At 47.7% G+C, this 15,010-nt stretch overlaps 6 protein-coding genes across 6 annotated transcripts; 4 read left to right on the top strand and 2 right to left on the bottom strand.

The window, feature by feature from the left end:
- Window positions 1-339: 339 nt before the first annotated feature.
- Window positions 340-2,932, top strand: FOBCDRAFT_227873 (frequency clock protein; the record flags this gene model as incomplete). The annotated part of the gene is given in 2 exon segments (XM_059609757.1): window positions 340-558; window positions 572-2,932. Coding segments are annotated over 2 exon segments (2,318 nt in total), but the record flags the coding sequence as incomplete, so codon positions are not given.
- A 2,091-nt stretch (window positions 2,933-5,023) lies between these two features.
- On the bottom strand, window positions 5,024-7,984 carry FOBCDRAFT_227874 (fungal-specific transcription factor domain-containing protein). Its single transcript, XM_054705818.2, has 5 exons — window positions 7,700-7,984; window positions 6,456-7,615; window positions 6,274-6,392; window positions 5,983-6,217; window positions 5,024-5,930 (listed from the first exon to the last, which is right to left on the bottom strand). The coding sequence occupies exons 1-5, from the start codon at window positions 7,907-7,909 to the stop codon at window positions 5,264-5,266; spliced, it is 2,391 nt and encodes a 796-aa protein (XP_054561793.1). The 5' UTR covers window positions 7,910-7,984; the 3' UTR covers window positions 5,024-5,263.
- A 957-nt stretch (window positions 7,985-8,941) lies between these two features.
- On the top strand, window positions 8,942-9,701 carry FOBCDRAFT_164901 (uncharacterized protein). The gene is made up of 2 exons (XM_059608424.1): window positions 8,942-9,135; window positions 9,183-9,701. The coding sequence occupies exons 1-2, from the start codon at window positions 9,000-9,002 to the stop codon at window positions 9,602-9,604; spliced, it is 558 nt and encodes a 185-aa protein (XP_059467568.1). The 5' UTR covers window positions 8,942-8,999; the 3' UTR covers window positions 9,605-9,701.
- Window positions 9,702-11,023: 1,322 nt separating this feature from the next.
- On the top strand, window positions 11,024-11,836 carry FOBCDRAFT_114269 (uncharacterized protein; the record flags this gene model as incomplete). The annotated part of the gene is made up of 1 exon (XM_059607720.1): window positions 11,024-11,836. A coding segment is annotated over one exon (813 nt), but the record flags the coding sequence as incomplete, so codon positions are not given.
- Window positions 11,837-12,082: 246 nt separating this feature from the next.
- FOBCDRAFT_139950 (uncharacterized protein) lies at window positions 12,083-13,284 on the top strand (the record flags this gene model as incomplete). Its single annotated transcript, XM_054705820.2, has 2 exons — window positions 12,083-12,637; window positions 12,700-13,284. 2 exons carry the CDS (start codon window positions 12,083-12,085, stop codon window positions 13,282-13,284), a joined length of 1,140 nt encoding a protein of 379 aa, XP_054561795.2.
- A 216-nt stretch (window positions 13,285-13,500) lies between these two features.
- Window positions 13,501-14,456, bottom strand: FOBCDRAFT_241877 (uncharacterized protein; the record flags this gene model as incomplete). Its single annotated transcript, XM_059610415.1, has 3 exons — window positions 13,501-13,563; window positions 13,799-14,036; window positions 14,182-14,456. The coding sequence occupies 3 exons, from the start codon at window positions 14,454-14,456 to the stop codon at window positions 13,501-13,503; spliced, it is 576 nt and encodes a 191-aa protein (XP_059467570.1).
- Between the last annotated feature and the right edge of the window lie 554 nt (window positions 14,457-15,010).

The following is a 15,010-nucleotide window of genomic DNA, read 5'->3' on the forward strand; positions in this document are numbered from 1 at the left end:
GACATCGATAGTCAAGCAGTCATATTAGGGTCTTGCTATATATTCTATATGTTTACTAGACAAATATGCCTTTGAATTAAAGCGGTCCACATAGAACCCCACCGTCACCACTACCACCACCACCAGCCATAATTCTCTCCACCGTACCTCTCCCATCAGCAATTTTGAGAGAGGGTCGAAGGACCCACTGAAGTGGCTTAACAACTTAACCCATAATGCGATCGCCAATCGCAATATTATGGATAGTAAGAATTGACTCTCGTGGGCTGAGGGTAGTTTAGAAGACGCTGATGCAGAATGTAGTAAATGTACCCTCTGGAAAAGCGCCTCATTCATCGAATATGGAGAAGTCATACTCAAATAGTCAATACCAGCCTGGCCCTCTTATGCTCACCACAGCGCATAGCAATAGCGTTGATGACTACCGCAGCATCATTGACGACCTAACACTCGAGATTCGACACCTGAAGAAGGAGCTCAAGCACCACAAGAAATTGGGCCCTGTCACGCTTCATGAAGACAAGCTGTTTGAAATCAAGATTCAGGGGCTGCCCCTCCAAAAAAAAAAAAAAAAAAAAGAGAGAACTAGAAGCCATACTAAGAGATTTTGCCACCGACCTCAAGGAGTTTCCAGACGATTCATCATCGCAAAAAAAGAAGACGGCATCCTCCCACAACCACGGTCAGATATACTCGAAATGTGGAATTGGCTACAAACATGCTCCTTCCTCTCCAGGTACCAACCTCCGGCCAACCGATTCTGCTTATGCCTCTTTGTCGGCCAGTGCCGGGCCTTCGAGTATGCCTCTTAGCCTTCCCATCATGAGTTCAACTAAATCATCAAACAGCCAAGTAGAAGACTATCTACGAGATGTTCCCGACGGCCTATACCCGCAACACATGATCATGACAGACAAGGAGCGAAAAAGTCTTGTTGTTCGCCGTCTCGAACAGCTCTTTACAGGCGGGACTAACGGTGCCGACATTTCGAAGGTGCCGCTTGTGCGGCCGGGTAGTAGCTTCGTTGTAACACATGATGTAGCGGATGCACAGATGGCAGACCTGTCAACAACCTACGAACTACCCACTCATGAAACTAAGCCTATCCAGGAAGCAAGAATTCTCCCCTTCAAACAACAATCGCGCCCTGGGGGAAACAAGTGCCATCCTGGGGGTCGTAGTTCGATTACTGATCTCAATCCGGATGACCTAGAGGCTGGGGGCAATAATAGTGGCTCGGCCTTGAGTACGAAGTTGTCTCCTCTAGTCCTGCCTTTGCCAGAACAGCGACCCATACGACCACGTGATTTGGACCCCGATCGTACTCATATTTCGTCTGAGAATATGAACTACATCCGGTATTTGAGTCGACTGCCGCCCGAGTCCTTACCTGAACAGCAGAGTATCCAAGACGTCTACCTAAACACTGAGGGCTGGGTATATTTGAGCCTGCTGTACAACTTGGCCCAGCTCCATTTGATAAACGTAACATCAGATTTCGTACGCTCTTCCGTCTCTGAGGGCAGCACCAAGTTGCAGTTGTCTCCTGACGGGCACAAAATTCGATGGCGAGGCGAATCCAAAGATACCAAGCTCAGTAGCTGCAGTTGTAGCTGCGACTCGCAAGCTGGTCCTTCTACTGATGATATTGATGGTTCGGAAAAGAAACGCAAACGCCAGAAGACTACCCGTTTTACTACCAATAAATCCCAATCTAGCGGCTCAAGTAAGGATATGCCTCAATTTGATCCACAGCTTTGCGCTCGAGTTGAAAGTTTCCGTTACAAGCCACTATTTGCTCAGCAGAATTTGTCAGCTAGGCACACTTCACTGGGTTTAACGGTTTGGTCTTTCACGGCGGTGGACGACGATAATCCTGGCGACGGGGGTTTGGGTTTAGATCACTCCAGAGGGTCGGCTAGTAGATCGCATCATCACGAGGGTGCTATCTCATACTATAGTGGCGCGCCTTTTTGTATTGATTTGTCAGGCGATCCAGCCACCATGTCATCAACCAGTCGCACTCTCTCGAGCGGCCAAAGCCAAAAGAATTCTCGGCAAGTACCAGACTTCCCTCGGTGTCCTCGACGAACAGCATCTGGGTCGTTCATCAGCTACAGGCCGTTGACGGATCGATGCCAAGACCTGCGTCAGCAGACTTCAGCCATGGGCGAGGATAATGATGAAGCTCAGGGTCTGATAAACAATGACAATGAACAAACCAGCGATATCGAGCTGGATTTGGTTTGGAACGACCATCAGCAATACATGGGACAACAGCCATTGGTTCCCTGCGGACTTAGTGGTGTTCTACCCGCTGATCACTTTACGGTTGTTGTCAATACTAAGCGGCCTAAAAAAGACCTCCTTCCATGCACTTCCGAGCCTCAGACTGAAAGGCCGAATGAAAACATAGAAAGGATTCATCAACGGGCGGCGATGTTAACTTGTCCTGTCCCCGGTGGTTCAGAAGCAAAAACAATCGAAGAGTCACCGCATATCGAGATTGAGTATCTGTCATGGCGCATCAAGAGACTGGTACCAGTTCCACTGCCATCCCCTGTCAGTTTCTTTCCGCCGTTTAGTACCGATAATTCCACCTCTGGGGAAGATGACGATCCATCTATAGCTGCGAATAATATAGGGTCATCAGAGGGGGATATGAGCTGATGGGCGAACTTGTATTATTCCAGTAGCAACCCCCATGACGTCGATGCTAGCAGCGGCATCAATGCAGATGACGCTCTAGGCGAGTGGTCCTACAGAGAGGACCTGTCCATCAATCAAGAAACGGAGGCGAATATATCATAGTTGCCAAGAAAGATCCTAAACAAAGGATGATTTCCCGGAAAGGAATTACGGTATGAATGTTCTAAAGATAAGCTTACCCTTAGGATTAACTGATACTATGTGCGTCTATTGATCTAATTACCGCTTCTCTTTTAACTTGAACGTAAGGCTTATGTAGTATATGGACATGGTGAAAGACATCATTTCGGGCTGCGGCTGATTTTCGTACTATTTAAACTCTGCCAGGTCTTAGGGTTCTAGTCCCACATAAGCCAACAGGTACTACAGACACAGAAGAGATCTTATCATTTGTTCAGGGTATATCGATATCCAGGCAAAGATGGTATCTAGATGAAATTGAGAAATACACAGTACACTGCCATAATGTAGATTACTATACACTTAGAACATTATCAGCGGTGATCTCATTTCAATTAAGCTATCCAGGAGTTGCCAACTTGTCGTGTTGTTGACGAAGCTTAGGCCTGTTTCTGATGTTTGTATCACATAGTAACGTAACATAAGACAAATAGAAAGAGGATACGAGGACTACGGTCGGGCGAACACTAGTATTCCTGACGCGAAGGCTTTGTTAAATGTCAGCTGTCTAGCCTGGATTCCTTCTCCTACACAAAACACCATTATGACTTAGAGAGCGGCATTATTTCACCGCTGGACGATATCGAATCAGAATCACAAGCAAATATAACATAATTCTCAGTATGCGGAAACCCTTAACATCCCTACAATCAAGTTCAGGATTCTCAATAACGAGTAAATACTAGCCACTACTTCGTAACCCTGCACTAAGATTGAGTTTAATGGAAAATAGCTCTAACTCTTAGTCTTAATCATTTATCTCAGGGCTGATCAAGGCCCCTCGAGGGGAGCGGGAACTCGCACGGCCTGTGAATTCTATAGAAAGAAGAAGCCGAGAGTACGACCTCATTTGACTTACTTATTGGTTTAATCAAGTAATCATGCAACCTAACGCAAGTGCAGTGCAATGGCGGAAGGCCTATGTGCAAACCCTGCATTGAAATCACAGCTTGCGTCTACAGCGCCGATGAGAGCGAAGATATGTCAGTCATGGAAAGGCGCAATGACGAACTGATTACTCTGTTGGAAAAATACACGTATTATACGGCATGACAAACTCACAGTCGATCGAGGAAGCACGAGAGATTTTTAACCACATACAGACCAACGATAATCCCATTGCGGCCTTCCAGATGGTCAAGGCCTCAGATCTACTACTGCAAGGCACCTCGAGTAAAGATACAATGCTATGATACGCTTCACACGGAAAGCATACAAGTCCGGCTCAGAACCTTTCGTGATAGGGGGCAACTTGTTCGACCTAAGACTCAGGTTAAGGTTTTCAGGGTAATTATGGATGCTGACCTCAAGCGCAAGGAGAATATTGCACGGAAAGCGACTAAATCATTGAATGCAGCCATAGAGCTGTAGAGGCTCAGTTGTGTCACTCCAGGATCAGCAAGACAGCTGTTTACAGTCACAGTAACCCCATTTATGGATTACGCCTTAAACGTCGGAATGCATGCCTGCTAGTACTGAAAGCAAGCTCTATCAATCGGGCTCAAATAATTCGGGCAAATCCAGCCACCGGGACTTTCCTCACGGCGGCAATAGGTGTAAAGAAACACAGGCACACATCGTCAGTGTATATGAGCGGCTCAGAGCGGGCAACCACTGATCTACGCACCGTACAAACCCAGCCCTAAATGCTACATTTCGCATCCGAAATTCGAGAAGATAGAATCGCTCGCCATTTTATGAGGTAGCAGTAGAACTTGATAAGACTTTAATAGAGTAGCTAGAAATAAATAACCCTTTTATGTTAGCACCTTGTATAGAATAAGTGTAAACTATAGTTAATAATCAGGATAGCTTGGGAATAATACAAGCCGGTATAAGACAGGCAGTACGCACCTCATTAAGAAGTTTTGCACGGAATATGGTAGTCGGAGTTAGTAGAGTCATTGGGATTCCTGCCTTGGCGCATAGAAGGTCAAAGCTTAAGTGCTTCTACTTCACACGTGGCATGAGAACGGAGCAGAACTCGTTCTCTGGGGAACTGGCAGCAATAGCATACCTATTAAGACAATTCTCTGATCATAAGTACCAAAGTGTAGGACTATAGGTAAGCAACAAAGTCATTATGCTTATAATCAGTAACCCTTACTAGCAGTCTCGCGAAGACTATATTAAGTGCCTTTACAGTTCGATTAGTATATTGAGATTTAAGAGAAATATAGGGGCAGTCATATAAAAGCCTACTACGCTGGTATTGACAAGCATAGCGAAGTCGGATTCATAGTAAACTTCTACAGATGCTTATCGGCCATGGGCATCACAGCATGCAGTGATACGCATTTTAGTGACCCAGAACACATACGCGTAGGGACGAAGCTATTCACCTCACAGGAACAGACAAGGCATGAGCAGGTTTTCATAATACGGCAAAGCCTGCCTCCGCTAGTGCCTCGTCCTTTGAGAGCATTGGAAGCCCCTGCATAGCGGATGGCAAAAAGAGCAGGTCCTCCAAGTTCTCTACTGCCTTTCCGGGTTGACACGGCGCTGTTTCTCTAACATCTTTATCCGTAATGGTGTCGGGAACAGAGACCTGGGCAACCATAGTGGGCGCAAAGAAATTGACAATACCACCGAATGATCTGCCAAGCCTCTCGTACTCCTCTAGATCTAGAGCAGCGCCTATCTCAATATTGACATCAGTGTTCCACTCCTTAGCCAGATGGCGGAGAAGGTGGAGGGCTTGTTCGGCAACGTGATGGTAACGCGCCATTTCTGCAAGTCCATCGATACCCTGCTTCACTGCCTCAGAGAGGTGAAGGTCAGTCCTCGCTGCCGTGCCTAACTTGTGTGCCTGTACCGTTCCGGCCATGAGAGCAAGGTGGATGATGGATGAGGCCAGCGCGAAGTATGGCACGAAAGACGGCGCCAACTTCAGTGGGTATATCCGCGAGTAGGATGTGAGAAAGCCCTGTATGGCATTTGCAGCCTGTAAACAGACGTCTCGCGGTGATACCTCAGACTCGATAATACGCAAGTTAACAAAGGGCCAAAAGAGTAGTAAGGTTGCAAAGTGGTAGTACATGCTAGAGCAATGGTTAATAGTTTAAGCCATTTTAATAAAATAGTTTTTCTTACTGGGCGAATAGCACTGCCGGAGTAAAGTTGTGACCGAGCCGCAGGACTTCGGGCACTCCGTTGTACCAGTCGAGGTACTCTGTATAGATGCCCAGTAGGCCCTGTGCTGTTAAGGTATTTCTAGGTGAGTGCAGAAGGTATAGAGATTTGTGTACCCGTTCACTTAGCTCACAGAGGCACTTATATACCGACCGCTCATTAGATGGCTGCTCATACTGTAGCTGCAGTGGCGCATCTAGGCCGAGTCAGTACACTGGTCGAAATATATCATCTCTTCCTCCGGCAGCTTACCGTCATCTGTGTAAGGAACCCAGACTGATGCCTCAACATCTCTTACAACAGCAGGCTTAGATGGCAAGTGCAGGGTATAAGAACAATTAGGCAATGAACCCGTTACCAGAGAAGACACACTAGGTAAATATCATTTGTCAGCTTGATGGCTACTTAGTACTTCTGTTGTTTAGCGTTCTTACTTATCTAGAGAAAATGCGCCCCAGAAAGTCGCCAACTGAACAGCAAGCTCCTCCTGATCTCCATTATCGGGGGTACGATGCAGGCCCATCTCAAAAGCCAGCCGTATGCTCTGTCCCGCATAATACCGACTCTCTGAGCCTCGACCACAATTAGCTTCTCGAATCGACATGATTCCCAAGGCTTGGATTGTCGTTAGAGAGTGGTGATCTGTCTCTTGGTCAAAGAGCCGCTGCGCCTCTTTAAAGAAGTGGTCGCCTGCCGACTGTGGGTCTTCAGAATCAGTCCTAGTAATAAGATTGGTGGAAAAGCGGCAGCCAAGGGCAAGCAACGCATTAACAAGTAAGGGCGAGCAATATCTGTGTCTTCCATCGCGAAAATCTTGAAGGAAATGCCTTTTGCTAAGAGGTGCGAATACTGGATACTCCCAGCAAAAGTACAAAGCAAGAAGATGTAGTATCAAGTTGATGTTATTGGTAATGGCGGTCCATGCCGAAGGATGATGCTCCCATTCTCGTTGGTTTAAAACAAATGGAACATGATCTAGCCCATGGGATCGGGGTAGTCCAGCAGGCATATGGTCATCCTGCATGCCCTCGACCCATGATGCATTCCGAGAGTGTGACGGCCCTCGACGATTTTCCGAAGAGCTCATTACTTTCGGGTCAGGATTACTACCCGTGGCGTTCCCAGGTCCCAAGCTTAGGGGACAAGATGCGGCCGCCGAAGTACCGCCCGCAGGCGTAGAGGCGGAAGCGTCACTGAGGTTGGCGTTATGGCTACCTGGCGTGGCAACGACAGACAACCCACCACCACCCGAGGGCAGCGCCCCACGAAGCCAATCAGACAAGTTTTCGACGTCTTGTCCCTTGCACGGTCGTGTATTTAACGCCGATGCTACTTGTAAGAGAAGGTCGCCGTCATCCCCCTGCAGAATGGTTGTGGCACCATCAGTGCCTTTGCGAAGTCTGCGGAGGATGGCATGCGAGTCTTGTTCTGGTAGATTCATCAGAAGGTCGTAGAGCCGTTCGTAAATGTTGGCCCTTTCCTGTATTTCATCGTGTTTGCGCTTTAGGTCAAACAGGTCTTGATCGGAAGCCTGGTAATGGCACTCGAGACCTTTGTTGATACAAGCTTTGCATTTTGGACGTTCGCCACAACACTGCGTGGGAGAGATAGCGGGTTAGCGGGCTGAATCTGGCTGATTTCTCACAAGAAATATAAAAGTATTGAGCTTCGCACGTACTTTGGCCTTTCGTCTCCGACACGGTTCGCAGGCGATTTTTGTTAGATTGGCGCGGGGAAGGAGACGAGGTTGGAGCGATGGTCCTTGACTGGAGTCAGAACTAGTCCCCCCAGAACTCGGCCCTGGAGCTGGTCGAAGTTTACGAAGTTTGAAACCGCTCAAAGGCGATTGGTTGTCGCTAATAAACGGGTGTGAAGATGAGGAGGACATGTGTGAGTATGCAGAAATTCACTGACGTGAAATCATGCGGAGAATGACAAAGGGATAAAATAACGTCATAAGAGGGGTAGACAGCGTCGTGCCAAGAATTTAAAGTACAACAGTGGTTCAGAATGGCAACCAACCGCGCCCCGAATATTAATCCGTGACGCCCCACTTCACCACCTTGACTATCTGCCGCAGGGTAGGCATGATCTGTTAAATAGGCAGCTGGGAATGGGCTCCATGTTCCTTCATCGCAATATTATTCTTGTATCTCCAAAAGGAGGGGGAATTGAACCAACCACTCCCTGGCAGACGGATCAGAGAATCAAGTCGACAAATAATAACATCACCACATTCTGGTCCACGTCTTATTCGCTTACGTATCGAACAATTAAAAGCCTCATCCGCTTACCAGCCATCTGCGCAGTCCAGAATCTCGCCACCATATGAGATGAAAAAACCAGTTTCGAGAATAAGAGGTTCACGAATGACACAGAGCTTTATCAAGCCTTGGATCGCATATCACGTGTTAAATATATTAAATGTTATTGAAGTCCGGGATCTTAAATTTGACTGATTGAAATACGATGTCGGCATATTTGATTGATTTGTTTTGATCTGTGAGCTGCGCTGAATGGAAACAACGACGCCCTGTGTATTGCCTAATAGCAGCTGTTAGATTACAGGCTGGGAATGGGATCCACCTCTTTTTTTAGCACAATATGATCCTTGAATCCAGACAAGGAGCGGAAATTGTACCAAACCCTTCCTGATAAACGAATGAAGAAGAAAAAGATAACAATCAAGTCCACGATTAACAAGATCACGACATTCTATTCCACGCTTCGAGACACTCAACCCGGCGTATTTGTGCGTTATCCAACAGTAGTTTTAAAACTCCTTGTTTGGCCCTTATGGGTAGATCATTCAAGCCCCGGCCAAGCTTCCAAATTGAGTTAGCGCATAAGAAGTTGTCACTTGTGACATCATAACATCAGGGTGAGGGACACATTTTTGTCGTCGCACGGTCCAGGATTTATTCAATACAGCTTTTCCTCAGGATTTACCTCGCCGCTAGCTTCCAGTTGCGAGTGGAATGCCAACCTCTGTTGGCCAGCCCGACATGGCCCGTAATAATGTATCACGTTCACGGGCCAATCAACCTCTGTATCGTCTTATAGATGACATAATTCGGTCTGCTGGAGAGCCTGCCATAGTACGGCAGATGATCCGTGAGTGAGGCTGAGGTTGTTTATCAGCAAGAACTAACGACAGGAAGCACCTGGGACTAGGATCGATTGGCCAGTTGAAGACCTAGCAACATATGAGGCTCGATGTCATTCGATGACCCCACTGCAGGTTAATAGCATTGTCGATTTTAGCGCTCTCGACTTTGCTGGTGCAGTAGATGATTGTTTGATATGCCCTATATGCATGTTTACTATTATGACTCCGGTTGTAATACCATGCAATCATATCTTCTGCCTCGAATGCTTACAGAGGCACTATGAGATCAGCCAGACGTGCCCAATCGATAGGAAGAAATTCCGGGCAAATCGAATTCGGCTCTCAAAGGATATCGCCGAGCAGCTTGGCAACCTTATTGTGTTTTGCCCAAACTATCCTCGTGGATGCACGAAGCAAACGAGACGACGGGACGTGCTCACTCATGCTTTGAACTGTTCTCATATGTCCTCATAGTTTCCCTGTTTCTTAGGTCTAGGTATTAGCTACGTATACTCCTACAACCTCGTGCTTCAGCACCAATCGATCATACAAGTTTTGTACTATTATTTTCTCGCAAGGCGCAGCCGCATCCCTCGCTCGCTTCACCACCTTTACCATCCGCCTATGACTCCTTAAGTGCATGCCTGATGGGCTCCGACGTCGAGATGTCATTGTTGGAACACGAAATCGGCCCTCACTGTAAGCGATCGCGTAACCCCAACAGCAATCAGGGCAAGACAACATCCGGGAGATCTATAAACATGCCGAACAACTTGAAAAATGCGGAAACACTATTACGATGCCTTAGGTATTGTTCACAAATACCTCTTTCACACTAGGAGCAAGAACAAAGACCGAAGCACGAAGGGCAACAGATAGCGGATGTCAAGCAACAAGACCGCCGCATCAGACTCGATCGACCTAACTGAGTGTACTGCTGACACAGCGCAGACGGTGTATGGTGCTACCAGAATGCATAGGCAGCTATTCAAAGCGGCTCGACAAGCTGCTGCCCGGCAAACGCAAGCGCACACCATATGACGCCCTGAAGAGACGCGAATCTGACATCCTGGTGCAACTATGGACGGGAATGGCACGTGTCAATAGGTATCTACACTGGATAGGCGCATTGGAAACAGACATATGTGGCTGCGGGCAGGAAGAAGAAACGGTGGACCATTTCCTCTTCCAATGCCCACGGTGGGACGAGCAACGAGAACACATGCGAAATGATGTCGACCGGGAAATGATAGGCAATCTATCGTTCTTCCTGGGAGGCAAGACAGCAGAGGACGGGCACAGGTGGAGCCCGAACTTGGAAGCGGTGCGAGGCAGCGATCAGGTTTGCGATAAGCATAGGCCGTTTGGATGCTACACAGACATGAAGAAAAATACTAACGAAGCAAGCAAGATATTAAGAACTAACACAGCACAGCCTCTGGTAGATAGACCAGGCTTCAGCCGCTGACGATGGGACGCTGAACATTTGGAGAATTTGGCCTTCAAGCAGGCCTGTCGTAGGGACAAGCGAGGCAATGTGGCGAGGAGTAGGGATTGGTGAGGTTGGAGGGCCTCAGGGCCAGAAGTCCGAAAAACAATGTAAAGATATTTAACGTTGTGGGCCCTATGAGGCGTATCCTCCCAGGCGGAATAAATTCAGTCAGTCAGACAGGGGTGGGGGCGGGACGGCGTCGGCACCAGGAAGAACGAAGATCCGCGGGCATGATCGCAGCCGGCTGGCCGGAAGCGAGCAGGCCCTAATATACTAAGATCAAAATCACCACCCTTTTTATTGTTCATTCCTATCAGTCCAAGCCTCAACCACTCCATACGGTGACTCATCAACCTTGACAACTGATTCTATTTTAAATTTTCATTTTTTATTTCCTAATCATGACCCCTAAGCTTCCATCTGCGCGCAAACGCGGTAGGCCGTCACTGAACGGCGCCTCATCACCACCAGATTATCCAACCCAGCGAGCGTTACACGCAGCGCAGCGCATTCATCAAGCATGTGGCATGTGGCCAACTGAGTTCTGCAAAGGTTTTGTACCTGAGACTTGGGGTATTCGACTTATCGAGGGCCTTTCCGCGTTGGTCTCTCTGGTAGTGGCTGCTGAGAACGTGGAGCTCGACGAGCTGCGCCGTAGATTGAAGGTTTTCGCTACTAGCCATCCGCGCTCAGATCGACCGCGACTTCGTAAGTCAGATATTGCAAAGGTGCGAGAGTGGTTACGCAGGATGGGAATTGATACTAAACAAACACGGCGATGGAATGGACGTGCGGATGATCAAGTTGATGAGGATAAGACTGCGGACAGTGAAGGAACCAAGGCAAACTATGAACCGGTTGATGAGATTATCGCGTTAGGCTCTCAACAAGATCTCATCGAATACGAATATGAAGATGAAGAAGAGGCTAAAGAAGATCCCGACTTGAATGTCGAAGAGGAAGAGAGCGCCTCTCATGAACGAAACCTTTGGTCGCGAAGCAGAGACATGGGTGATATTCCGGATGATGAGCCTATGGAGGGCACCATGGCGGTCAATCCTAGGTCTGCGCCGGCCAAAACCAATGGGCAATCCAGAGGCAGTCCTATCGCCTCCAACTCAGGCTCCCACGCAGCCGAGTCGAGCGCTCGCCTTCGGCGCAGCTTTCGACCACCATGTCGCTTGGTCCATGATACCCCCCAGAGCTCTATTCGCCGTCCAGGGGGACCGGATGAACAAGCTTCGGCGTCTTCTGCTGCTACAACTCCACAGGCTTTTCAAAACTCGACGCATCCACTCGAACCACCAAGCTTCCAAACGACGGCGCCTCTCACCTCTGCTTCTCAGATCGCCCAGGGTGCTCAACGATCTGGTGTGGAATCGCTCAAGCAAACAGCGTCATCTGTTCCGGACAATCCTCAGACTCCTGTGTCTCTTTCTGCGACAACTCCACAGGGTACTATGCGCCCTCCGCAACAACCAGGCAGCCAGGGATCAGCAACCGCAGCTCAGAGCTCTGTACAGCTTCGCGCACAATCAGCAGCATCTCCACCTACACCCCAGAGCGCGCGACAGCCTGACAAACGATCAAGTAGCCAGCCATCAATACCCGTTACGAGTTCTCAAAGCTCCTCGCCTCCTCGCGCACAAGCAAGCTCGCAGCTAGCACTGTCTCGTCGTACCAGTACTACTTCTCAGATCTCCCAGAGCTTTCAGCAACAACCGAATAACCGGCCATCGGCGTCTACCATTGCGATTCCTGAAGCATCTCTATACTCCCACATAGGAGGCAATCAACCATCGATACCTCGTCCCATCGCCCCTGCTGGGGCTAACAAGCGCCCTGCTCCGTCATCGCCAGCAACAGCATTTACATCCAGCAGCAGCTTCATCAACCAGACAGCGGCGAGCATTACAGAATCACTCACAGCCCCTTCAACCAAAAGAAAAAAGACTGCTGACATTCAATGTCCAAGTTCACAGGTGACTGGGTCATTGGATTGGAACGCTCTTCTTGTAGGCAACACTTGCAAAAACAGTGAATCCGATGCGGTCATCATAAACTAACTTCCTTTCAGCCCACCGGAGACGAATTCAGTGCAAGCTTGAAGGCCGCTTCGGCTGCCTTAGAACCTCATATCAAGAGCTTCGAAGAACTTTTAACATCCATCAACGACGAACACCGCCGACTCGCCGCCGTTGAGCAAAGCCTCAGACTTACAAAGGACGAGCAAGCAAAGGACCAGGAAAAAGCCCAAGACGCGCTCAAGGACGTAGAGAAATCAATCACAACCGAGAACAAGATGCTCAGGGACCTGGAAGATCTCTACAACAAATATCCTGGGGACAACGAACTTCGCACGTTCCTGGATAAACGAAAAAGAACGGTTCTCGAACATGGAGAGGTATATACCGTAGTCAAAAGCCAACTTGACAAGAGTACTGCTGGACTTTTCAAAACCGACAGCAAGATTGCGTTGGTTACCAAGAGGATTGGGCAGCTTGACGCTGAGAAGGCCGAGGTCATGAAAGAGAAGATAGGGATTGACACGGCGGCGAAACGATTGATGTTTATGTCTCGTTTTATGGAACCCGGCTGGCAAGCTAGACTAGCTATGGTTGAGGAGGCTTTGGGGGAAGATGTTATGCGGTCTGCATTTTGATGGGGGTTTCATTGTTGTGAGTGGTGGTTGAAGTTGTAATATAGGGATATCAACTTTGTTAAGCGTGGCGTTGGTGTGGAGGGGATACCTTTAGTTTATTGGGACAAGTAACGTATTAAAAGAAAAATATCGAGATTACATGAACTTGCTATCATGACCTAAAGGTTAAAAGTACTTCATGCAAAAGACTAGGCATTGAGTGCTATTACGCTGAACTCATGTTAGAGCCATGATATATTTATGAGATGGTTCTTGAAGAACTGACACTCCAGTCAATACCTAGTTATGAAAGAAGATGCAAGCCACTAACTCTAACGTCAGTCTGCCAACAAGATAACAAACAACACTATCTGCAGTCAATAGACTGTCACTAGTGTCTTGACGCCATGAATAAGTTTTGAGTAATACGAGATCAAGTCCTTTAGGAAGATGCAAGTGGGCGGGATATTCTAAGCTTTGAAAGGCTTGTCTTGCTTAGTCCTTGGCTACTCACCCTACAACTCTTCCTCGATACTTTCATCATCCGCATCAATCCCTTCCGGCTGCTTCCACCTGCTTCCATCTGCTTCGTGATATCCAGAGCTATACCGTTCCAAAACGCGCATGTGTTTGCCGTGTTCTGCTCATCCTTGACCAGCATCCAATGCACATTCTTCTCGGCTGGAACTGTACTGCTCACATTTACCTTCATCAAATTGTGGAACGCATTACCTCCTCTACCAACAACCGGCCACTTGGTCTCGTCCATTGTGCTGCTGACAGCAAATCATGCAAAATACTTCAAAAATTCAGGCTGGTGATCATTTCCCAGCCTCAAACTTAGTCATCCCAGTGGCGTTCAGCAAAGGTATGCTCAACAACACTGCCTTGGTCATAAATAGTGGGATTAAATCTTACACGTGATAAGCTAGCTTGTCGTTGGGGAAGCCATAGTACGTCGCATACGTCTTCTCAGTGCAAGAGTCTATGAGATCTCGGGTGTTGTATGTGAAGGACGCATCGGGGATGATGTATCTTAGGCATAGGTTGTAATCGCCACCGTAGCTCTTCTCGCAGTCATAGTGTTTACCAATCTGGTCTCGCAGTGGTTCCAAGCTTTGTCTTGGGAGGAAAGTCTCGAGGAATCTGTTGAATGACGTTTGGCAGTACGTCACGGTAATATCGAGAAACATTCCGAGTTAGCTCTTGTTGGAAACTTCGGGAATCCCCCTTCCCTTCAGGATTCAGACTAACAGTCTGAAAGTCCTAAAGTTAGAATCCTAGATGAAATCATCTAGAGATATAAACCCGAGAAGAACTCTCATCTCAACAATTAAAAACCAAGTTTCATAAAAATATATATATTCACCCAACACTACTGTGCAATATAAACAACAACTGGTGGAGGCTGCTTTTGGAAGATGCTTGAATAGACATACTGAGAAGGTAAGATATTCAGGGAAAAGACTGGTACAAATGGTAGGTGCTGAATCGATAGTTAAAAATAAGAGTCACGGTAGCCAACAAGAGATGATAATTGAAGTCAGCTAGCTATTTAATACAATACAAGTCTATTACGCCCGGTAGGACAACGCCCAAAGGGCTCTGAAGCTAAAGATACATACAATTCGCTAGCTATTGCCTTGCTCTCGCCAAGCCCATACAATTCTCACCTTGTTCCTTCCAGTCTAGCCATTGCTTTCCTTCTTAGTCCTCGTGATTGTTAGTAGTAGCAGGTCAACTTGAA

This window comes from Fusarium oxysporum, chromosome VII (assembly GCF_013085055.1).
Source record: "Fusarium oxysporum Fo47 chromosome VII, complete sequence".
Lineage (NCBI taxonomy): Eukaryota > Fungi > Ascomycota > Sordariomycetes > Hypocreales > Nectriaceae > Fusarium > Fusarium oxysporum.